This window comes from Lithobates pipiens, unplaced genomic scaffold, assembly GCF_037356315.1.
Source record: "Lithobates pipiens isolate NorthernLeopardFrog02 unplaced genomic scaffold, aLitPip1_a1.2 Scaffold_13, whole genome shotgun sequence".
NCBI classification, from domain to species: domain Eukaryota; kingdom Metazoa; phylum Chordata; class Amphibia; order Anura; family Ranidae; genus Lithobates; species Lithobates pipiens.
Genome location: NW_027507718.1, coordinates 227,287,007 through 227,310,745, shown reverse-complemented (window position 1 = coordinate 227,310,745; position 23,739 = coordinate 227,287,007). Strand labels below are relative to the sequence as shown.

Below are 23,739 nucleotides of genomic sequence, written 5' to 3'. Positions count from 1 at the left end.
CCCAGGTACTAGGGGAGGACTCCCCCCCCCCCCCCCCCCCCCAAAGAGAGGGTGAACCAAGCCAGAAGGCCTGTGTCCACCCTCCCACAAGACTTTCAGGATAGGTCAGAGGACCGACACCCTACTCGCCAGACGTGCAGTGACAACACAAAACGTGACAAACCACACAAATAAAATAAATAAAAAGTGAGGAAAGGGATAGTGAAGATGAAAGTGAAAAGGTGGCCATTGTGTGATACAATGACCAGGCCCTCCGGCCAGGAATCAAAAATTCCTCTGGTCCTAGCCAAAAGGCCCACATCACCATAGGCTTTTCAACAGAAGCATCCAGGACCACCCCCCCCAGCCCAGACCACAGCAGCCCCCACCCCAGCCAAAAAGGCATGGAGATCCAGGAGCTTAGTGAGAGCCCTTTGCCATCAGGCCTCACCCTCGCTCCCATCACTCCTACCTAATTACATTCGGGAAGTACAGGCCGTTCCCCCGTTGGAAACAGGGGAACAAACGTTCCCTGCCAAAAAACTGACTAGGGCTAAAGCTGCCCCAATCCAGGCCAGAAGGCCAGGGTCCCCTCCCCTGGCGCCGACCAGTGGCTCTCCATCCCCATCAGAAGGCTTCCCTTTCGGCTACGAACTGCTCCGAGTCACCTTTGTTTTTTTGTAAATTTATTTTTATTAACAGTTTTTCAACACATATAACATATGACCCAGACACCCCCCCCCCCCCCCTCCCACCCATACCCCTGTGCAGCCCCCCAGTCAAATACAAATCACAGAACATATACATTAGTCTTATCCCTCAGAGAAAAACTGGCTCCCCAAAAAGTAATGATGCACCCTGACTCCGCATGTACAACAGAAAGACCCTTAGGTCTCATAGCATCAACCTGCCCCGTGCGCCCATTGGCTATCCAGGAGTCCTCTCCCCACTCAGCAAACTAATTCAAAGTATCTTTGGCGTCCAGCCAGCCCTGCCACACTTTCTCAAATTTTTTGGAGCATCCCCTACTAAGGTACGTGGCCCTGTATAGTGGAAGTGCTTTGTTAATCAGGCTTTTCCAATAGGACACAGTAGGTGGTTCAGGCTTTTTCCAATATAGCAGGATGGCTTTACGCGCATAGAACAAAGACAGAGATATCATAGTCCTTTGTGCCCTTCTAGGAGCCAACTCCTCCACCAGCCCCAGCAAACAAACCGCGACCGTAAGAGGAATCGGCACCAAGAGGACTGTTTGTATGGTGTCCGTCACTCCCTTCCAAAAGTCCCTAATCTGCGGGCACTGCCAGAATATATGATCAAAACCAGCTCGGTCCTCCGTACACCTCCAGCACTCCGCCGCACCCGTACCATACATTCCAGCTAGCCTTGCAGGTGTGTAGTGTACCCTGTATAGAATTTTATATTGAATAAGTCTATCTCTGGCCGACACCAGAGTCTGGAAAGGATAGGCCCACATGTCGTCCCAGTCCTCCCCCCCCCAAAGTCCGGCACCAAAGCGCTCCATGTGTCCCTACATTTTTGTACCACACTGGGTCTATCAACGAACAGCTCTTTGTAGACCGCGGACAAGGGCTTCAAAAGGTCCCCCGTCCGCAGCACTCTCTCCAGGGGAGACACCCAGCTCCAAAGCATCAGAACCAAACTGGGTGAGGAAGGCGTGTCTCAACTGGAGGTAGCGAAAAAAATACCAGTTCGGTAGATTGTATTTCGTTTTCAGTTGATCAAAAGTGTATAGCCTAGTTCCCCCCACTATGTGCATGAGTTGTTTTATGCCCACCCTGGCCCATATCACCGGGTCAGGGATCGCACCAAAATGCGTCAGCCTGGGATTGAACCATAGAGGGGCGTCCGGCGACCAGCACCCCCCTCCGTGCTTCATCAAGACCTGCGCCCTGTCCCAAGCTCGCATCGTTACTCGCATGGAGACTGTCAGGGAAGGAGAGGCCCCTGGACCCCTATACACCAGGTATGATAAGCTCTCATACGAGCCCAGAAGGGCTGCCTCTAGTACCGTGGCGGAATCCCCGTCATCCCTTGTTAACCATCTCCTGGCGACCACCATCTGTCCAGCTATAAAATACTTAAAGAGATCCGGTAATGCCAAGCCACCTTGACCCCAGGGCTAATGTAAAACACGGAGACTTATCCTGGGATGTGCAGCGGCCCACAAAAACCAGCTGAACAGACTGTTCACCCTCCTGAAAAAGGAGCAGGGGATCCAAACAGGCGTGTTTCGCAAAAAGTATAAAAACACTGGTAAAACCTTCATTTTCAGTAGGTTAACCCTACCAATCAGGGACAGCGGCAAATGTTTCCATGCATCCAGTTGTACCTTCACCTTGGCCAGCAATGGAAGAAGATTGAGAGACATATAATCACCTACTCTTGGGGACACCCTCACACCCAAATACCTGAACTCCTGCACCCATGCAATGGGGACCTTAGTGGTCGCCAAAGCACGAGCCCCCCCGTCAATAGCCATGACATTTGACTTCTCCCAATTAACCCGGAGCCCGGAGTATGTGGCAAAGGTGTCAAGCACCCCAAACACAGCCTCCAAGGAGGGCCCCGCGTCCTGCAGAAATAGAAGCATATCATCCGCATATAACGCTAGGCATTCCCTGATACCCCCCACCTCCAAAGCTCCAACCTCAGGGGACCTCCGCAGAGCTATAGCCAAGGGCTCTATTGCCAACGCAAATAAGGATGGGGACAGCGGGCACCCTTGACGCGTGCCCCTGCCCACGTTAAACTGAGAGGAGATCGAGGCCCCTATTTTGATAACCGCCCGGGGGTTGCTATAAAGTAGGGAAATCCAAGTAACAAAAACCTCCCCAAAACCCATGTGCCGCAGAACTGCCAGCAAATACTGCCAGTCTACAGAATCGAAGGCCTTAGCCATGTCGAGGGAGACCACTACTCTCTCGCCCGTCCTGTCATGTTCGACCTGCAGATGAGTAAACAGCCTGCGCAAGTTGGTATCCGTAGATTTCTGCGGAATAAATCCCATCTGATCTATGTCCACCAAGGTAGTGATGACTTGGGAAAGTCTGGTAGCCAAAATTTTAGTTAAGATTTTCAAATCTTGATTCAGCAGTGCTATAGGCCTATAAGACGAACATGACAGGGGATCCTTACCCGGCTTTGGCAGTAGAATAACCTGCGCCTCTAGTAGGGAGTCAGGAAGACACTTATGTTCAATACAGTAGTGAAAGAGACACTTTAGCCTGGGAACCAAGTCCTCTAAATGTGCCCTGTACCATTCAACACAGAAACCATCGGGACCCGGAGACTTATGTGGAGGGAAGGACCTAATGGCCCTCTCAATGTCCTCCTCAGTTATATCAGCGTCCAACATGTCCCTGTCCCTTTCGGACAGCACCGGGACATCCAGGGACGCCAACAGCCCGTCCAGTTCCAGTGAGCTGTAAGCCGGGAGAGGAGCATACAGGGTTCTATAGAAGTCCACAAAAGTGTCCAAGATAGCCACAGGATCTGTGAGAATGTCCCCCCGATCGTTTTTAATGCAAGGTATGTTAGTCTGAACTCTCTGTTCCGCAACCAACATAGCAAGCAACTTGCCATTTTTGTCCCCCCGCTCAAAAAGTGATTCAGCCAGCTTTGTCCTAGACGTATGAGCTAATTCGGTATAATGGAGTGCCAAAACACGCCTCGCCTCCAGAAGTTCACCATACGTGACATCCGAGTGGTTATTAGCATGTGCCAAAGCACACACCCTCTCCCTGTCCTGCAATTCCTGCTCTTTCTGATTATGAGACCTGCGTGCCTGCTTAATAGCCGAGATATAGTGACCGCGCATGCAGGCTTTAAACGCATCCCACACCACGGTTGAAGCAGCAGTACCCACATTATCCTCCCAATACTTACCAAAGTGTGGCGCAACCTGAGTGGACACCTCCTCGACCTCCAGCCAGCCAGGGTTAAGCCTCCAGCCACCCCCCTAGAGCCTGAGGTGAGACCAATATGTATTGACAGAGGCGTATGATCAGACAGACCACCCGCTAAATATGTAGCTCCGCCCACCAGCTGCAACATTGATGCATTCGCAAACGCTAAGTCAATCCTCGAGGATGATCTATGCGTTTTGGAAAGATGCGAGTAACCTCTAGTAGTAGGGTTCTTCCACCGCCACAATTCTGTCAGGGAAGCCGTGGCCGCCCAGGCAGAAAGGTCAGCCGATGCCACTCTAGACGCATTAGAGGTGTCCAAAGCGGTAGAGTATGGCATTGAAATCCCCAGCAATAAGAAGAGGGAGGTGCATGTAAGGTGCCAATTTACCCAAAATATCATACAAAATCTGAATCTGAAAAGGGGGTGGAATATAAACATTAACTAAGACCACCTTGTAGGTGCCAATATCAGCGACTACAATCAGATACCTTCCCCCAGGGTCCGAGATCACACGATGTATGGTGCAGGGTACCGCCTTACTGATTAAGATTGACACTCCCCTGGAGTAAGTAGAGTAAGTTGCATGTATCGCCCGTTGTATCCAGGCTCTACGTAAGGCTAGCACCCTGCTCCCATCCAGATGCGTCTCCTGCAGGAACATCACATGAGGACTAAGCGGTTTTAAGAATTGAAACATTAAAGCTCTACGGAATTTGTCATTCAATCCTCGGACATTCCAGGAGACCACATTAAACATTTGTCCCGCCATCATCCCCCATTAAACCTGTCCAGCAAGAGACACAGTACCCAAAGTAACAGAAGGAAATACAATTGACCATGTGAGACATACGTGTAACCAAGCATATGAAAAATAAAAAAACTGACTTGGAGGGCTGCATGAACTAAGAACCCCACCCCCTGAACCCCAGAAACTCCCTGCTGCTGTGTAGCAAACCAAAAAAACAGGTACACGCAGCTTGTCCCCAAACCGTGTCCTAAAATAGTCCTCGAGGGCATAACCATCGTGAGGCCAAAAAGGACCTAAAGACACTAAGAAAAAGTTTTGACACCCCCCTAAAAAAACAACAAAAGGGGTGTTAAAGTGTCACCAAAATAAACTGTCATAAACACGGTGTCCGGTGTCCCGGAGCTCCCAACTCTGCTTCAGGACCCTCCCGCCTTTGCTGTCCCATCCGGACCTCATATGCCCCTTCAGTTCCCAGGATGCGATGTGTCCAAGAGGGTAGCCAAACAGATACTGAAGAAGGGGCACTGTACTCAACCATGTGTCCACAGAGATGCACTTGTGAGGAAAGGGCAGCCACCTTCAAATTCCCCCCCCCCCCCCCCACCCCAAGCCCGAGGGAGCAAAATTCCATGTCGGGGAACCCTATGATGGCACAACAGGGAACTCAACCTCCAAGGAGCAGACCGGCCAAACTCTTAACAGGGGCCATAGCAAAAGGCAAAAAGGAAAACGGAGAGAAGAACCAATCCCGCCATGTAGTAAGTAGACCATGTCCGGCCTCGCCTATCTCAGCGACTGGAGCCAGGCATCTGCTTCAGCAGGGGTATCAAAAAACTTCACCGAACCTCCATGTTGTACCCGCAGCCGACTAGGATAGAGCATGGAGTATTTCAAATCTTTCTCACGCAGCCGTCTTCTGATGTCCGTAAAGGTCTTGCGCCGTCTCTGCAAGTCAGCCGAGAAATCAGGATACAGATGCACCACCGTGTTCTCAAAAGGCAGGGTCTGGTGTTTGCGTGCCTCGCGCAGTATACAGTCCCGGTCCCTAAAATTGAGGAATCGTACCAGGAATGGCCTGGGCTGAGCCCCAGGCGGACCTCGACCAGTGGGTACCCTGTGAGCCCTTTCCACCACATATGTTGGAGGGACCTTGGTTAAGTGAAGAAGTGTTTTGAAGAAGCTCTCCGCAAACTCAGCAGGGCGCTCCCCCTCAGCTCCCTCTGGGAGGCCCAGAACCCTAACATTGTTCCTCCGCATGCGATTTTCTGCGTCGTCGGCTTTCGCCACCAAATTCTGAACAGTGCACTGCAGAGCATGAATGGCTTCATCATGGCGACTAGTGGTGTCCTCCGTTGCCGAGACTCTGGATTCGGTTTCAGAAAGTCGGCCCCTAAATTTGTCCAAATCAGCTCTTATGAGATTGCACTCCTCCGCCAAATGCTCTATGCGGACCAGCAATGATGTTCTGCTTTGCTCAATTGCCGCCAGAATAACAGTGGTATCATTGGCTTGAGGGGTAGCAGGCACGGGCAGAGCGGCCGCCTGCGGTGCCGCCTGTTCCATATCCGCCATCAGCGCCTTGAATTGGTTCAAAAAATCACTAGGGTTCTGTACCGGCTGCGGCGGTGCCTTCTTAGCAGCAGACTTGCCTTTGGAGGGCATGAAGGAGCAGGCAAACAGACTGAGAGTATGCAGGATGGTATACAGGCAGTAAGGTGCGCCCCTTTAAGAGCAGAGCAGCCACAGAGTGAACAAACAGCTAGGATGGTGTATGGTGCAGCACAAAACTTGGCTTAGGAGAAGTTCAGCAGGAAGATGCAGCAGCACAGACACAGTCCAGCAGGTTGCAGATAGAAACAGGATATGTCCCTTTAAAGGAGTCCAGCCACAAACCAGTGTGAGAGAGCAACACTGCTGACAATAGCTGACACAGGCCCCCACCACACTCCCTCAGTCTCAGTCCTGGGGCACCCTGCAGCTGACCCCAACTCCAAAGCTCACCTCCCTTCCTGGTGCTCGGCCTCCACACACTCCAGGCGATCCGCCGCCCCTGCCGCCACGTGGCCGGCCGCCGCGGTACGATCCGAACGCGGCCGCGACAATTTCGGTGAGAGGTCCGGCCACAGCCCGCAGTGCACGTCCGTGACAATCCACCTCCGTACGTCCGGCTCGTAGATACGCTCCGCGAGCGCAGCACTCCACCTCGGGCGTCCCGGAGGCTTCACAGGCCTCAAAGATGGCAGCCGGCTTCCACCAGGCAGCTAGGCCGCAGCCGACCGGAGCTCCAGAAACACCGCCGGGCTCCGAAATACACAGCCCAGCCGGGTCCGAGGATGGTCCGCAGTGCAGGGGAGAGTCTAGCAGCGTCCCCGGGTCCGTCAGCAGAGAGGATGGAGCAGGATTACAAAAGGATTCCTGGAGCTCATTCACCGTGCGTCCTCCCTGGTTCACATCCGGCCACGCCCCCACGGAAGCAAGCACCACCTCCTGGTAACTGATAAGAACAGATACTACCCTTGATCTTAGCCAAAAGGCCGATCTTAGGGCACTTGCACCAAATAGGCTGGTGTCCCTTTTAAAGTTTTTCCCAGTTGGTCTTTGTCTGTTTTCACAGGGTCTACATGGGCACTCCGGTTTGAACCCTTATAGGAAGCATCCTTAAAGAAATCCTTAAAAAAATTTTTTTTTTTTGGTAGCCATCGCGTTGGCAAGAGTCAGTGAGCTTCAGGCCCTGGCAGTCACAGAACCCTTTCTAAAGGTTCTTTCAGACCGGGTGATCCTTCAAACAGATCCAGCTTTCCTGCCTAAGGTTTCTTCGACATAAATATTATTATTTTTTTTTTTTTTTTTACCATTCACAGGAAATGGTCTTGCCCACTTTCTCCTCAGCTCCTGCCAACCCAGGAGAAGAATCTTTCCACACATTTGGATGTGAGGAGGTGCCTACTACACTTTCTAATAGTCACCAAAGAATTAGGAAAATCAAATGCTCTTTGTGATTTTCTCAGGCTCATGTAAAGGGGAGAAAGCTTCCAAAATCATGCTGGGCAGATGGCTTAGATGGGCAATCACAGAGGCCTACAAAGCGAAGGGAGAAATGCACCCCTCAGGAATTGCTGCTCATTCTACGAGATCAATGGCAGTTTCCTGGGCTGGTGCTACGCATGAACAAATTTGCAAGGCTGCCACTTGGTCCAACTACTCAATGTTTCTCCGACATTATAGGTTGGACTTGCTGTCCGCCGTAGATCAAGCCTTCAGCAGGAATGTACTGCAAGCAGTAGTCCCACCCTAGAGTAAGTTTCTCGGTTATCCTCTCCAAGGTTGTCCTCAAAGGTGATTGGAGAAAGTTAGCTCTACTGGTGATGGTATTTCTAAGCCTTTCAGGACTGTCTCTTTTCACTTACTGGATTTACACCGCATACACTATATACAGACACCCTCACACCACTGCTTGCCTGTACATTTCTCCTCTCTTGATGAATACTTATGTATCTTTGCAGTCTTCTGTCATCTCCATCCTCATCTAGCCCCTCCAGCTCTGATTGGCCCTCCTATGACTCCTCCCCCTCCCTTGCTGGCACTTTCCCAGAGTAAGTGTGTCCTGGGGCGTGTTTCTAACTGTGGGGGGCGTGGTTGTGTGTGATACGTTGCTGATCTCTGCTCCCGATGACAAGGAGCAGAGATCAGTGACACAAACATTTTTTTCCCTCCCTCGTTTAGGCCAATACGTATTCTTCTACGTATTCTTCTACATATTTTTGGTAAAAAAAATCACAATAATTGTTTATTGACTGGTTTGCGCAAAAGTTAAAGCGTTTACAAAAAAGAGGATCGTTTTATGGCATTTTTACTAATTTATTTTATTTATTTATTTATTTTTTACTAGTAATGGCGGCGATCAGCAATATTTATTGTGACTGCGACATTAAGCGGGATTCCATCCTAAAGTGGAACCTCCGCTGATCGGATCCCTCCCCCCCCCTCCGGTGTCACAATTGACACCTTTCAGGGGGGGAGGGGGGTGGAGATACCTGTCAAAGACAGGTATTTACACCCACTTCCGGGCATAGACTCCCGTGGGAGTCTACGCCATTTCCTGCCCTGCCGCGCTGTCTGCTGGGACACACACGGGTCCCAGTGACAGCGCGGACAATTCCTATTGCGCAGCGCGACTCGCGCATGCGCACTAGGGAGCCGGGAAGTGAAGCCGATTCGCTTCACTTCCTGATTCCCTCACCTAGAATGGTGGCGGCAGCAGCTGAGAGCCGAGCGATCGATCGGCCTCGGCTGCCGGCATCGGTGGAACCCGGGACAGGTGAGTGTCCATTTATTAAAAGTCAGCAGCTGTAGTATTTATAGCTGCTGGCTTTTAATATTTTTTTTTTTTTTTTTGGTGGAATCCCTCTTTATGGCAGACACATTTTTGGGGCCATTGTCATTTATACAGCAATCAGTGCTATACAAATGCACTGATTCCTGTGTAAATTACACTGGCAGTGAAGGGGTTAACCACTAGGTGGCAGTAGTTAGTGAGAGAGCTGTGCACGATGTCTTTACCCTAGGCTTCTTACCAGACAAGAGGAAGTGGGCTGTATAAGGTATTTGGATCGTATAAAAAATTTTTTGCGCCAGTAAAGTTAAAACCACAAGGGCAAAAGATTTAATAGATGGAAAGATTAAAAAAAATTACTGAAGGTCCGCTTTTAGGGCAGTCAAATATTTTATTATAATTCTTCGCTTACAAAAGCATTTTTGTGTGTGGGGGGGGGGGGATGCGGTGCATATGAAAATTTGATTTATTTTGTCTTGTTATATTTGAGACTTCTTTTGAAGAAATGTAGTTTGAGTAAAAATGTACAACTGTTTTGTTATAATCTCTCTACTGTCCCATTGTAGAGGTCTGCAGAGGGATCCAGTCCAGAACAAGGTGATGGTAAGACAAGATGGCTTATTGCTCAAAATGTTCATGCTGCCAACGTTTTAGTTTATAGCATGAAAAATTTCAATCCTTACACTGACTTCTCTGCTTTAGATTCTGATAAAGAGGATGGAAGTTATTGCCCTCCACCAAAAAGAGAACGGACATCATCCTTTTCACAGTTTCCACCTTCTCAGTCAGGTATAATTTACTGGTTAATCACCATGTTTTATGAATGTAAAACCTGCGACAGGATTGTACAGTTGTGACGTTTAGAATGTAAGTAAATCCAGATTAAAATGTAAAATAATATATTAATTACTACATTGTATTACAATTATTTTTTACAAAACAAAAACAAAAAGAAAACTCCCAGTTCAACTTGCCTGCAACCAACCAAATTGTCCTGTCTAACGGTTTGTGTTAAACAGGGGTTTAGTTTGCAAATAGAAAATGGAATGTAAACAGCAGAGGAGAAGCTGCAAAGTATGATGGGAATCCAGGAAGTTGTGAATAGAAATGACCAGCAGCTTTGACATGAAAGAAGAATTTGCAAATAAATGTATTTCTCAAAAATAACTATTGCCTGTGTTGCTATTACAATGCTGATGTTATAGAATGAAAGTGTATTCTGTTTCTTTTGAAGTACTACTGACCTCCTTGCGGACCAGCCGCCGCAGTTTTACTGCGGCAGGCTGGCTCCACTGTGCAAAATCCATGTTACTGTACGTGATCTCGCGAGGCTTGGCTAGCTAGCTCTGTGAGACCAATAGCAGATCCCGCGGACTCTGTCCACGGGCATACCCACGATCGCCTCTTGGAAAGGAAGAACGGGGAGATGCTGATGTAAACAAGCATCTCCCCGCTCTGCCTTGTGACCGTGTCACTGATCAGCTCTCTCTGTGATCGGGAGCGCTGATCAGTGATGTGTCGCGCCCAGCCTCCCCAGTTAGAATCACTCCCTAGGGCACACTTAACCCCTACAGCGCCACCTAGTTTTAACCCCTTCACTGCCTGTCACATTTACACAGTAATCGGTGCATTTTTAATCGCACTGATTGCCATATAAATGTGAATGGTCCCAAAATTGCTTTTTGCAAATGAAAAATAAACAAACGTATCATATAAAGTGCTACAAGGAAATTACCTTAACCACCAACCGACCATGTACGTCGGCAGAATGGCACGGATAGGCAAATGGGCGTACAGGTATGTCCCTTTTTAAATTTGCCGCCGTGCCGTTCGGGACCTCCGTGAGTCTGATCATGGGTCCCGTGGACTTGAACGCCGCAGGGATACCCGCAATCGTCTCAGGGGGAGGTAGAACGGGGAGATGCTAATGTAAACAAGCATCTCCCTGTTCTGCCTAGTGACGGTGTCGCTGATCTCTGCTCCTTGTGATTGGAGCAGAAATCAGTGACATCAGACACAGCCACACCCCCTCACAGTTAGAAACACTCCCAGGCTCACTTAACCCCTTCACTGCCACCTAGTGGTTAACCCCTTCCCTGCCAGTGTCATTTTACACAGGAATCCCGCCATTACCAGTAAAAATAGAATAAAAATGCCATACAACTATCCCATATTTTGTAGACTATTTTATTTATTTTTTTTAACAAAAATTTGTAGACGAATAGATATCGGCCTAAACTGATAATTTTTGGGGAGATTTATAGCAAAAGGTAAAATTTTGCATTTTTATTTCAAAATTGTCACCCCCCCCTTTATAGCTAAAGTAAATAAAAAAAACGCAGAGGTGATCAAATACCACCAAAAGAAATCTCTATTTGTGGGGGGGGAAAGGACGTCCATTTTGTTTGGGAGCCACGTCGCACGCCTGCGCAATTGTCCGTTAAATCGACGCAGTGCCGAATCGCAAAAAGTGCTCTGGTCTTTGGCCAGCCAAATACTCCGGGGCTGAAGTGGTTAAACTCCAAAACAAGATATAATATATTGCACTACTAATCCTGTGGTGGCTGCATTTAGTGTTTTTTAGGATTGATAGAGCAATCAGTTGTAAACAAGCCGTGCATGCCCGGTTCATCTCTCCACTCTCCGTACTGATCGGTACAGTGTGAGAGGAGAGGGGGAAAGATCAGTTGCAGTAACGTTGTGGGCTGGATGTTTAGTGCCCACATTGCTGCTCTGTGCCCATTCCAGCCTCAGCCATTCATGCTCAGCCATGCCTAATCAGTTCTAATCTGTGCCACATCCATGCCACTACAGTGCCCATCAGTGCCACAAAGTGTAATAGGTAGTCAAATTAGATTTGAAATGTGTGCCCCTAGAACACCTGACGATGCTCCCAGCATGTTGGACCTCTGTATGTGGCCAAGCTGTAAAAGTCTCACACGTTTGGTATCGTTATACTCGGAAGGAGTAGCGGAATATATTTGGGGTGTAATTTTTGTTGTGTACATGCTGTATGTTAGAAATTTTGTATAAGTGCACAACATTGTGTTGAAAACAAATGAATGAAATGGATGAAAAATGCTGATAATCGCGTTTTTGTCCCCAGCTTCTAGCAGTATTTAGTAGCTTTTAGGAGCAGTTAAGAGCATTAGCATTTTATTAGCGTTTTTCAGTACAAGAATAAGAAAAAGCTGTTGGTAGCTTTTTGGTCGTTTTTTAATAGCTGTTAGGAGCATTTAGAAGCAGTTGGGAGAATTCAGCATTTTTCTTTTTCTGCTGGAAAAATGCTATAAAACGCTACAAAAACAATTTATTTATTTTTTTCTGCTCCTAGACGCTGAAGCTCAAAATGCTAATGGTCTAAGGTAGTGTGCATGGACACATATGATAACACTATTTTATTTTAGCTTGTAGGAGCAGGAAAAAATAGCTTCTAGAAGCTACTGTGCATGGAGCCTTATTAACCACTTGCGACCAGCCACTATCGTCCTACTGCGGCAGGTCGGCACGAACCGTCGTAGCTGTACATCGGGCCTTTAAATGCCTATAGCAGGCTTGCCCGCTGCACGGCGGGGGAACTGATGTGGATGGCCGGCGGTTACGAGCGCGAGAACCAGAACACGGGACGTGTGTGGGACAAATCCCTGTTCTGTGAGGAGAGTAGAGACAGATCGTCTATTCCTACTAGCTACGAACAACGCTCCAAGAAACTAAAATTTGCACGATTTAGAGTGCATCTTTAATGTGACTTTACATTCTCTGGATCAAAGTCGCATCAAAGTAGTTGCAGGCACCCTTTCAAAGCCGCTGATTTTTAAAGTTGCATACATGTGAACAGGTGCCATTGAAATCAATAGGCTATGACACAAAGTCGCATGACAAGTCATACTAGTGGAAAATGGAGCCTTAGACCCCTTTTCACACTGAGATGCGGTTGCGTTGGCGCGAAAGAGCCGCTCATTTTAGGCTCTTAGAGCAGTTTTAACCCCAAAGAAGGGGTTAAAAGCGCCGATGTTGCAGCGCTTCTGAAGCACTTTGGTAGCGCTGCACATTCATTTCAATGGGCAGGGCATTTTGGGAACACTGTATACAGCACTCCCAAACCGCCCAAAAGATGCTGCTTGCAGGACTTTTCCTAACGCAAGAGCACCAACCAAGTGTGAAAAGTCACATTAAAATGAATGGGAGGCAGTTTTCAGGCGCTATTTAGAGGCTATTTCTATCGCTAAAATGCCTGAAAACGGCCTCAGTTTGAAGGGTCTTAGTGTGGTTGACTGTACTATGATCATTGTAGGCTGTGAGCTGAGACCCCAGAGCACTTCCAGCTCCCTTCTCCTCTGCTAGGCTTCACTCAAAGCCCTGCACAGCTATACTGTATATGTGCACTGCATGTTGTACTTTTATATTGACTGTCGCTTTAACCATTTCTCAACCGCCCGCCGCTGTTTTATCTTCTACTTCAAAGTAGCAACGTAAAAGTATGTAATAAGTAGAAGTAGAATGCTGCGCAAATACGGTGTGACAAAGTATTGTAACGACCGCCATTTTATTCTCTAGACTGTTAGAGCCCCCAAAACACTTCTTTTTATTTTTTTTATTTTTTTTTTCTAAGTCCTTTTCGAGCAAAAAATAAAAAACATTTGCTGCTGAGTATATTGTGTTGGCACCTATAGTTACTTTTTACATAGCCAGAGCAACTTTCAGTACCTGAATATAAAGCAATTTTGATTATGCAAAGCCCCAACACTGTGCCTTAGTGTCCGAACATGCCTGCTTCCTCATGACATACCGCTATAATAGGCCAAATCAGCTATTAAAAATGTGTGGAAGGGGCAACTTTTGATACCCAAGGAAGTGCAGATTCTGCCTCTCTGCTCAGAGTGGACCTGAGAACTGAGCGATCACATGATTGCTTAGGCTTAGAGCTGGCAGGGGTCAGCTGCAGCAGGTAAGTATGTATATTTTTTCTTGAATTCCCACACGTCTCTTTTTTAATTCCAGTTTTCTAGCTGGTCCGTAACGGCCACTGCTCCAATTCTCTTCACGTTCAATGTGCTGTGGTGGACGCTAGTCCTGCTTTGTCGGTGTTGCAAAGCCATTTTTTAAATCTTTTTAACCGAAGGACACAACATATTTTCAGTGTATTTTTTAAGCAATCTAGCTCTAATGGTAGTTAAGGCAGGCTCCTCTAAAATAGAGCATTAAAAGCTGGGCATATATGCATGTTTGCTATTTGCTTTAAAAACTTATAACTGAATTATCTGAAATCTGTTTGCCTACAGTGACAAAGAACAATGTCTTCATGCCATCCAGCTTCTGTCAGCCCTCCACTGGTAACTCAGATTCAGAACCAGGTAAGTTGATTCACATCTGATTTATAATTGGTAGGAGACTGTAAGAAAATGACAACTGCGTTGAAAGCTTTGTATTATGCGTGCTGGATCTTGTGAAATATGGAACAATAGCATAAACCCTTAGGTTCTCTTTACACGAATATTGTGTGGTAATATCTACATCTATCTTTATGAAAATTAAATAAACCAATATATTTTCTATCCTATTAAATGAGATCTTGCTGATAACTAAGCAACTGATATCTTTTTAGAGGAAAAAGCCAGTGGGTTTAGGCTAAAACCACCTACGTTAATTCATGGACAAGCTCCCAGTGCAGGTATTTATTAATTTTGTGTTCTCAAACACATAGTTTTACCTCATTTGTTTTGTATTTAATATTTATGTCTGTTGTGTCCATATTCATAAGCTAAACGTTTAAAAAAATATATATTTTAGTTTTCTTTTTCAATGGAATGTTTGAAAGTCTGTTTTGAAGTCATTCACCATTTTTTTTTATTTTTTGAGAGAGAGATTTATAGTTTTAGATAATTTTTAGATAATGAACAGCAACACTACCCATCACAAACTTTTGTAGTGCTGATGAAAAGAGTGAATGTGTCTGACCAGGTCTGTTAGATGACAGTCCGCTGGGAAGCATGGTCAGACTCAACTCTGGTGTCTATTGAACTGCTAAGTCATATTTGGGCACACTGCACAACTGCTTCAACAGGTAGAGGTAAGCTTATGGAAATCAAGCCATTACAGCACCTATCTGTCTAAATATGTTTCTGTGACATCAAGTGCATTTTAATGCTAGGTGCAATTAATTGCTGTATTGATTATCACTATATGCGTGTTTTTTTTAATTAATTTATTTTATTAATATCTTGCTTTGCACATTTTAGGACTCCCCAGCCAGAAACCTAAGGAACAACAGCGCAGTGTGCTACGTCCAGCAGTGTTACAGGCCCCACAGCCGAAGGCTTTCTCACCACAGTGTTAGTATGAGTGTTGTCTAACATCTGCTACTCTGAGATGAATTTAAATATCTCACGGATATTCTTATGTTCTACAGTTTTCAACAGTGGGACAAATGGCATCAGTGTGTCCTCTGAGTCGTGTGTATCATCCCCAAATAAACCGATTTTAAGTGCAGCTGCCCCAACACTTACCTCTGATAAAGTAAGTTGTCTTTTAAATTGCGAGCATATGCTTTTTTTTTTTTTTTTTTTTCATGATTGTTTCACAATGTTTTATTTTTTACAATAACTAACGTGACAGGTTTTATTTATTTATTTATTTTTTACAAATTTGCCTTTAAAACTAGCCATTCAGTAGCAAGACTTGTGGCTGTCAATGTATACATTTTTAGCTTAGCTCAGTGCAGTGCAGAAACAATCATAATTTGAAAAACAGACCCGACTTGGACAATGGGGTCAATTGACTAAGCTTTATTGCATGCGGTAAGGGTATCGTATTACTCATTTGCATGAATTATTGCAGGTGGTAAATAAAGTCCAATTCATAAAAAAAAAATCTATAAACGTTGCGGTAAACAACGGGGAAAAGAAGAAAAAAAAGTCGATAAATGTCACAAAAAAATCGCGCTGTAAGCGAGAGCCTAATTAAACCCACAGAAAGTGGCCTAATTCCACCCAGAGAGCACCCTCAGGAAGGGGTACTATTCCACCCACAGAAAGGGTCGCAATACTGCCCTTCTATTAAATCAAAAAAAGCACAACATGCAGTGCAAATTAAATGCAAACATCGGCTGAAGTTTAACAAGTACTTTATATTTTTATATATATATTGTGTGTGTGTGTGTGTGTGTGTGTGTGTGTGTGTGTCTCTATTATCTCTATCTCCATTATCTCTATTATCTCTATCTCTCTGTGTGTGTGTGTGTGTGTGTAAAAGATGTGCTTTACCTCTCTGGCTGGGGTTCTCTGCATTTGACTGACAGCAGCGGGAGCCAACAGCTTCTCCTAGGAGGTTTCCAGATGCCAGGAGGAGCTGCGAGTGCCGCCGGGGGACCCTAGAAGATGAGGTTTGGGGCAACTCTGGGCAAAACAAACTGCACAGTGGAAGCAAGTATAATAGGTTTGTTATAAAAAAAAAGAAGAGGATCTGATAACTTTTTCACAGCTATTTTCAGGCAACCGATCCACATGATAGACACCAAGCATCAGGAAACCTAAATTTGTGAAGGTAGTTAAAATTTCAATGCCTCCAAATACAGATTACTGTAAAAAATGTTAAATTAAAAAATATTTTTTTGCAAATAAAAAATAAACAAACATATATAAAGTGCTACAAGGAAATTACCTTAACCACATGCCAACCGGCACACAGCGATGTACGTTGGCAGAATGGCATGGATAGGCAAATGGGCGTACAGGTACGTCCCTTTAAATTTGCTGCCGTGCCATCACGTGTCGGTCAGGACCTCCGTGAGTCTGATCACGGGTCCCGCAAACTCTAACGCCGCAGGGATACCTGCAATTGTCTCACGGGGAGGAAGAACGGGTAGATGCTAATGTAAACAAGCATCTCCCTGTTCTGCCTAGTGACAGTATCGCTGATCTCTGCTGCTTGTGATGGGAGCAGAAATCGGTCACGTGTCATACACAGCCACACCCCCCCCCTACAGTTAGAAACACTCCCCAGGCTTCATTGAACCCCTTCACTGCCACCTAGTGGTTAACCCCTTTCCTGCCAGTGTAATTTACACAGGAATCGGTGCAAATGTCTGACGTGTCTTCCATAATGTGGCAGTCATGATAAAAATCGCTGATTACTAGTATAAAAAATATATTTACAAAATAAGAGATGGTTTTAAAGGCATTTTTTATCAACGCTATAACGTTTGCGCAAACCAATCAATTGCTTATTGCAATTTATTTATTTTTTGTTTAACCTAAAAATGTAGAAGAATACGTGTCAGCCTTTAAATGAGGGGAAAAAAATGTTTTTTATTTTTTTTCCCCAAAATTGACGCCTTTTTTTTTTTTTGCAAAAAATAAAAACCACAGGGGTGATCAAATGATGTCAATTTTGTTTGGGAGCCACGTCATACGACCACACAATTGTCAGTTAAAGCGGCACAGTGCTGAATCGCAAAAAGTGCTCTGGTCTTTGGCCTGCAAAATGGTTAGGGGATTAAGTGGTTAAATAACCCTTAACTGCCGACACGCACGATAAATTACTGTATGAGAAAATGCAGTAGTTCATAAACTATCTTAAAAAATACCGCATTTGTTATTTAACGCTAAATTAATTGTGTATGCATTATTTTACCGCATTTTATTTGCAGTTATTTAACTTGGTGAATTAACCCCAATGTTTTTCTAGTTCATTCTGGGACACAAGAATTCCATTAAGTTATACTGCTATCGACAGGAGGATTTGGGCATTGGCAAACTATGATAATTATGGTGACAAGCCCAGTATAATATCACCATCTTCCAGTATGCCTTAGTTTTGTTTTGTTTTTTTGCAAGTTTCTGGGATGTCGGAATGGTTGGTGGTTGTTCCTTTTTGCTAGCTATTTTTCTCTTCAGTGAAGGTTACCCTTGTTCAGTCAAGATTTCTCTACAAGGTGCTTGAGCCATTCTCTATAAACCACTATCCAGCTTGGCGTTTTGTCTGTAGGCTGTACCCAAACCCTGCTGGACTAGATGACTGTGGGGTTAGCCTGGGATGGGACCCTTGGGCACTGGGTTCTGCATTGTGATGCTTTTTAGTTCTGAGTGTATTATGTTGGCCATGGAGTGTTTTCTGGGTCCAGGGCCACGGCACAGTTCCTGTCTATACGGAAACAGATTTTACTTCAGTACACTCAGCCAAACACTATAGGTGGGTACTGCAGGCTGGTGCAGTAAGCAAAGTCCAAAGGCAGATTGTTCAGTCAATATCAAGCAAATCTTTTATTCGCCCCCATAAAAGCAAAAATGCCATGGAAGTAGCATACGTGAACAAAAGTCGGGGAGCAACCAGAAGTCTGTGTGGAGATAGGGGTAGATTGCATTAAGGAGAAAAAAACACTTCTATACAGGATGTCTCATTTTGGCTTTTCTGTAACCCTGTGGGATCTGGAGATATTATACATACATACTTTTTTTTTATTTTTTTTTTTATTTATTTTTTTCTGCACTTCAAAAACCAACTTTCTCTTTCGTTCGTTGACGGACACAGCATCTTGACCTTAGGGTTGTATTGCCCCTTTAGGAGAGGACTAGGCAGAACATGTTAACAGCAAAACTGCACAGTACCGCCCAGGGGGGGGCGGTCCTACTGGCTATAACCCCTCACACTGCATCCAGCAGCTCAGTGCGTCAAAAGCCGTACAAACATAAATAGGAGGGGTGGGTGCTGTGTCCGTCAATGAACTTCAGAGAAAAGGGTTTTACAGTGAGTACAAAAATCCTTTTTTCTCTTTAGTTCATTGACGGACACAGCATCTTCATCTTGACCTTGGGGACGTCCCCAAGCAGTGTCAAACAAGGGGCGGGAACAGCAAGAAAATAACTCCACCCATAACAACAAGTGCGCCTCATGTATGAGTTGCAACCTTAAACAGCCGCCTACAAAACCTTGCGGCCGAAGCAAGCATCCGAAGATGCGCTCACATCTACCTTGTAAAATTTTGTGAAAGTGTGAACGGATGACCAGGTCTTCTGCCTTAAGCACCTGAGAAACAGACACTTGATGTTGGAAAGCCCAAGAGGCACCAGTTGCCCTGGTAGAATGTGCCGTGACAGGAAAGGGAGGCGCCCTCCCCCTTATCGCATAAGCCTGAACCACAATCTGTCTGATCCACAAGAAATGGTGGCCGACGAGACCGCCAAGCCCTTCTTCAGACCAGCCCCTGCAGCAGCTCAGTTTTTTTGTGCCTGGTGTAGAAGGACCTGGCTCCCAGTGGGACCATTGGTCCTGGGAATTTTTTTCTTTTTTCTGCATTTTTGATTCCTGTGATCTACAATCAACAGCCAGGCTGGGTGACAGGCGGCATAATATAGAGCCTGGTAGTCTTCCCAGCCTGGCCATCGAGCGTGAGCAGGCCTTAGCTATGTGCTGGGTCAGCCACGACATGCCCCGTCTGATCCAGGGGTGGCCGGCGAGCTGTATGCTCCGGGGCACACATATAACCGGGCTGCTGCTTTCTGTGTCAGTGTGCCATGGCCAAAAGCCTCCCCGTACTGCTCGGGTCATGGGTCTGTCCGTGGAATGCGTCCAGTGGTCCCTACAGGAGGGGTAAGTATGGTTCCGTCTCTCTCGGCAGGATGGAGCAGCTGGGCAATCCCTGGGAGGTCAACTGGGGGCTCTCTCACTCTCCCTTTCTTCTCTCCCTTCCCCCCCCCCCCCCCCCATGCTATGTGCCGCTGTGTGACTGGACAAATGGGGGGGGGTGCCATGCACATACCTGGCCGGCGGTCCTCCAGGGGGTGCTCAGGGGGCTGCGCTGGCTGTTGGGATTCCGCTCATCCTCTTCCCTGTTTCTGGGCCAAAGTGGGGTGTGTTGGTGTGAATGCCATGTGGGGAGGCTCCGCAGCCCCCGCTAGTTTTTTCAACTCTTGGCCATTTTCTAGAAGTCCGGCACCCTCAGATGTTTTTTGCTGAGGCGGTAGGCGGCCATTTTCTAGTAGCCTCAGCTTATTTTGCCTCTATCGCTGGGTGCTTGTTTGCTTCTAGAACAGCACTATTTTACAGATCACCTCGTGGCTGACACTGGGGAGAGCGGACAGCAGCAGCAAAGCGCAGTACCTGGGTCAGGGTTGTGAGTCCTGCGGGGGTCCTCCCAGTCTGTGGCAGCTAGGAGGGTGGACGTTTTTTTTGTATCTTGCCTTGGGTCCCTAAGTGGTGATAGGCGAGTGTGGGTCAGTATGGCGTCAGAAGCTGGCGTTTCTCCCCCAGACATCCCGGTTCTGTGCCTATGGATGCTCTGTCGGCGGTCCTGGAGGCCTTTGTTGCCAGGGTGGAGGCGGCATGCGGGCGCAAGGGGGTAATAAAACGTCCCCACAGTCTAAGGAAAGCGCTAATTCGGACTCTGGCCCCGCTGTGACAGGTGGCCCCTGTTCTGACATGTCAGAGGACCAGGACCGTTCGGACAGTGAGAATGACTCGGTATCCGGGTCAGCACAGGAAAAAGCGATTTTTAGGAGCACTTATCACAGCAGTGCGGGATACCCTAAAGATGGAGGATACAGCGGGGGCAACTACCCCCGAAAAACGTATGGCAGTGCGTTACCCCTTTTGAGGAGTTTCCTGAAAAAATGGACATCTCCGATTGTAGACCCTGCGGTATCCAGGTTAAATAAGGTAAACATGATTGTGATGGAGGGGACCCCTGCTTTCAAGGACCCTGCTGTCAGGAGGGCCGAGACGGTGGCCCAGTCCATATTTACAGTGGTGGAGTCAGCATTGCGGCCAGTGTTGGCCACGGCACTGGTGTCACAGACGCTTACTGAATGGGCTAAATTGTTGCACTGTGAGTTGGAGAAGCTACAGGCTTCCCCGGTCTGCGTGGCGCTGGCGGACCAGTTGGTGCAGGGCATTAACTATGTCTGTGATGCGGCCTTAGATACAGCTCCCTTGCACTCTAGAGCTGTATCAGTATCAGCAGTAATGCTACGTTGCCTGATTTGGCTGAAATGCCGGTCTGCAGGCCAGGCATCTAAGAAAGCACCGGCGGATTTGCCCTTCCAGGGCGAGAGGCTATTTGGAGCCTCGCTGGATGACAGTATTAAGAATGTTACTGGGGGTAAGAGTACTTTGCTCTGGCAGTCCAGGAAAGGTAAGGAGCCACGCCGTAGGCAAGGGTCCTCCTTTTCCACTCAGAAGCGGGTCGGCAGGTAAGCTTTCTCAGTCCGACGAGGTGCCCGTTGAGGGACAAAAGCATCCCTGGTTTCGCAAGCCGAACAAGCCTGCGAGCAAATCAGTTACCGCATAAAGGTTTGCCCCCGCCCGACTCTCGGGTGGGGGGTTGCCTTCAGGAGTGTGCAGCTCGTTGGACCGTCCTACTTTCCGACCAGTGGGTCTGTGAACTGGTTTCATCAGGATACAAGATAGTGTTTTTTTTTTTTTTTTCCCCTCCAACCTTCATCTTCTTCCGACTCGTCTGGAAGCACTGTTCGGGGCAGTACAAGACCTGCTGCTGAGCGGGGTGATAGTGCCTGTACCGATGTTGGAAAGGTTTCAGATCTCAAGGCCCTCAATAGCTTTGTGAGAGTACAAAGGTTCAGGATGGAATCTGTTCGCTCAGTGGTCGCTGCACTCCATCAGGGGGATTTTCTGGCGTCCCTGGACATCAGAGGTTTCTTCAATTTGCGGCTGGGGATGAGCACTAGCTATTTGTAGCTCTCCTCCCTTTTTGGCCTGGTGTCGGCACCGAGGGCCTTCACCAAGGCGCTAGCCCCAATTCTTTTCTAAGGCAGCGAGGGATCGCAATTGTGGGTTACCTGGGCGACCTCCCTTCTGAGGGCAGCTTCCGCCTCAGACTTAAGGGAGGATGTGGCAATCGCCATGCAAACTCTTCAGGAGTTTGGTTGGGTACTGAACCCACAGAAGTCTGTGTTGGTGCCGACGCAACGCCTGAGCTTGCTTCTGGACTCCTCAGAGGCAAGAGTCTTTCTCCCTTCGGACAAGCTGCAGAATCTTCAAGCTGCGGTGAAGTTGTTGGTGTCCCGCAGGTGGTCGTTGCTGCGTTTTTGCACACGAGTCCTGGGTCTCATGATAGCCACTTTCGAGGTGGTACTGTATGCTCTATTCTACACTCGAGTCTTGCAAAAGGAGATCTGTCCAAATCTCTGTTGTCCCTGGATTGTCAAATTCGGGTGAGCCAGCTAGTTTGGGATTCCCTGCTCCTGGTGGCTGAGGTTGCCGGCCCTTCTATCCGGGAAGTCGTTCCTTCCTCTTCATTGGACGGTGACCACAACGGACGCCAGCCTGACCGGTTGGGGGGAAGTTTGGGGCGTACAGTCGGGCCCAGGGTCGCTGGATGCAGGAAGAATCCCACCTGCCAATCTATGTGCTGGAGCTTCGGGCAATCGGACGGTGCCTCTCCACATGGTCACAGAGGTAGCAGGGGCGTCCGGTCAGGATCCAGTCAGACAACGCCACGGCGGTGGAGTATGCCACCCATCAAGGAGGAGCTTGGCTGCAGCACTAGAGGTCGCCCGCATCCTGCGGTGGGCAGAGCGGCGCATGCTGGCTCTGTCGGCAGTGTACATTCCGGGCGTAGAAAATTGGCAAGCGGACTACCTAAGTCGTCAAATGCTGGACCAAGGGGAATGGTCGCTACATCTGGATGTATGTCGGCTCCTTTGCTGAAGGTGGGGCACGCCCGATGTGGATCTCCTGGCTTCTCGACTCAATTGGCAGGTACAGAAGTTTGTGGCCAAGTCAAAAGATCACTGGACGTACGCGGCAGACACATTATCGGCTGATTTATGCCTTCACCCCACCCCCACTCAAACTTCAACCACGTCTGCTTCGCAGAGTGGAGGCTGAGGGGATTCCGGTGATTCTGATGGCCACAGATTGGCATCTGTGGTACGCCGACATAGTACGAATGGTGGCGGATGTTCCTTGGCGGCTGCCGATGCGAGGGGACCTTCTGTCACAAGGTCCAATACTTCATCCTGCTTTACTGTCGCTGGCCTTTTTTTATTTATTTTTTTTATTTTATTATTCTTTATTTCATTTTTACAAACTTACATCTTACAAAAATTATAGATCGCACATTACAAAATTCAAATATCTAGATAGCCCTCCCGCATCCCACACCAATATTCCTGTTAATCTAGGTAATACTTTTCCTTCTACTTCTTATTTCATTCGCTTAATCACCTATTTCTACCTCTTTCTCCAGACTTCTTTTCTGGTCCATTTAGTAAATTCAATCCTAAACCTCCAGGAGTGAGTTTTTAAACTTATCCCATTCTTCCCAATTATCTTTCCGATCCCGATCCGCCTCTCCTATTTGGTCATCCTCAGGATCCTCTTCGTTCTCTAATTTTTGTATCCTATTCACTCCAATTACCGTCGCTGGCTGTAATGGCATGGCTGTTGAAAGCCAGGTGCTAAGGGACCAGGGTCGTCAGATTCTGTAATCTCCTATGCTGAGGGCACGGAAGTAATCTTCTCTGAAGATTTATCAGCGTACGTGGAAGGCCTACATCTCCATGTGTGAGGCGATGGGGTGGCGTCCACGCACATACTCAGTTTCCAGGATCCTGGGAGGAGTGGATCAGAAACTTGCCTTACGCACCATTAAGGGGCAGATATCAGCTTTGGCTGTCTTCAGCGACTCTTGGCAACTTTCATTGGTGAGTACGTTTGTTCAGAAAGTTCGACATATGGGCCCTCCTGTGCGACCACCGATGCCTCCGTGGGATTTGAATCTGGTGCTCTC

The 23,739-nt window shown here is 47.4% G+C and overlaps 1 protein-coding gene across 2 annotated transcripts in view; it reads left to right on the top strand.

Annotated features, from left to right (window-relative positions):
- RANBP3 (RAN binding protein 3) overlaps positions 1-23,739 on the top strand; it is a 92,046-nt gene that overhangs the window by 36,381 nt on the left and 31,926 nt on the right. For both annotated transcript variants that reach the window (XM_077476294.1, XM_077476293.1), the window contains exons 3-8: positions 9,560-9,596; positions 9,696-9,782; positions 14,276-14,347; positions 14,599-14,664; positions 15,233-15,325; positions 15,403-15,509. In XM_077476294.1, coding sequence (XP_077332420.1) covers positions 9,560-9,596; positions 9,696-9,782; positions 14,276-14,347; positions 14,599-14,664; positions 15,233-15,325; positions 15,403-15,509 — 462 coding nt within the window. The remainder of the gene's footprint in view (positions 1-9,559; positions 9,597-9,695; positions 9,783-14,275; positions 14,348-14,598; positions 14,665-15,232; positions 15,326-15,402; positions 15,510-23,739) is intronic.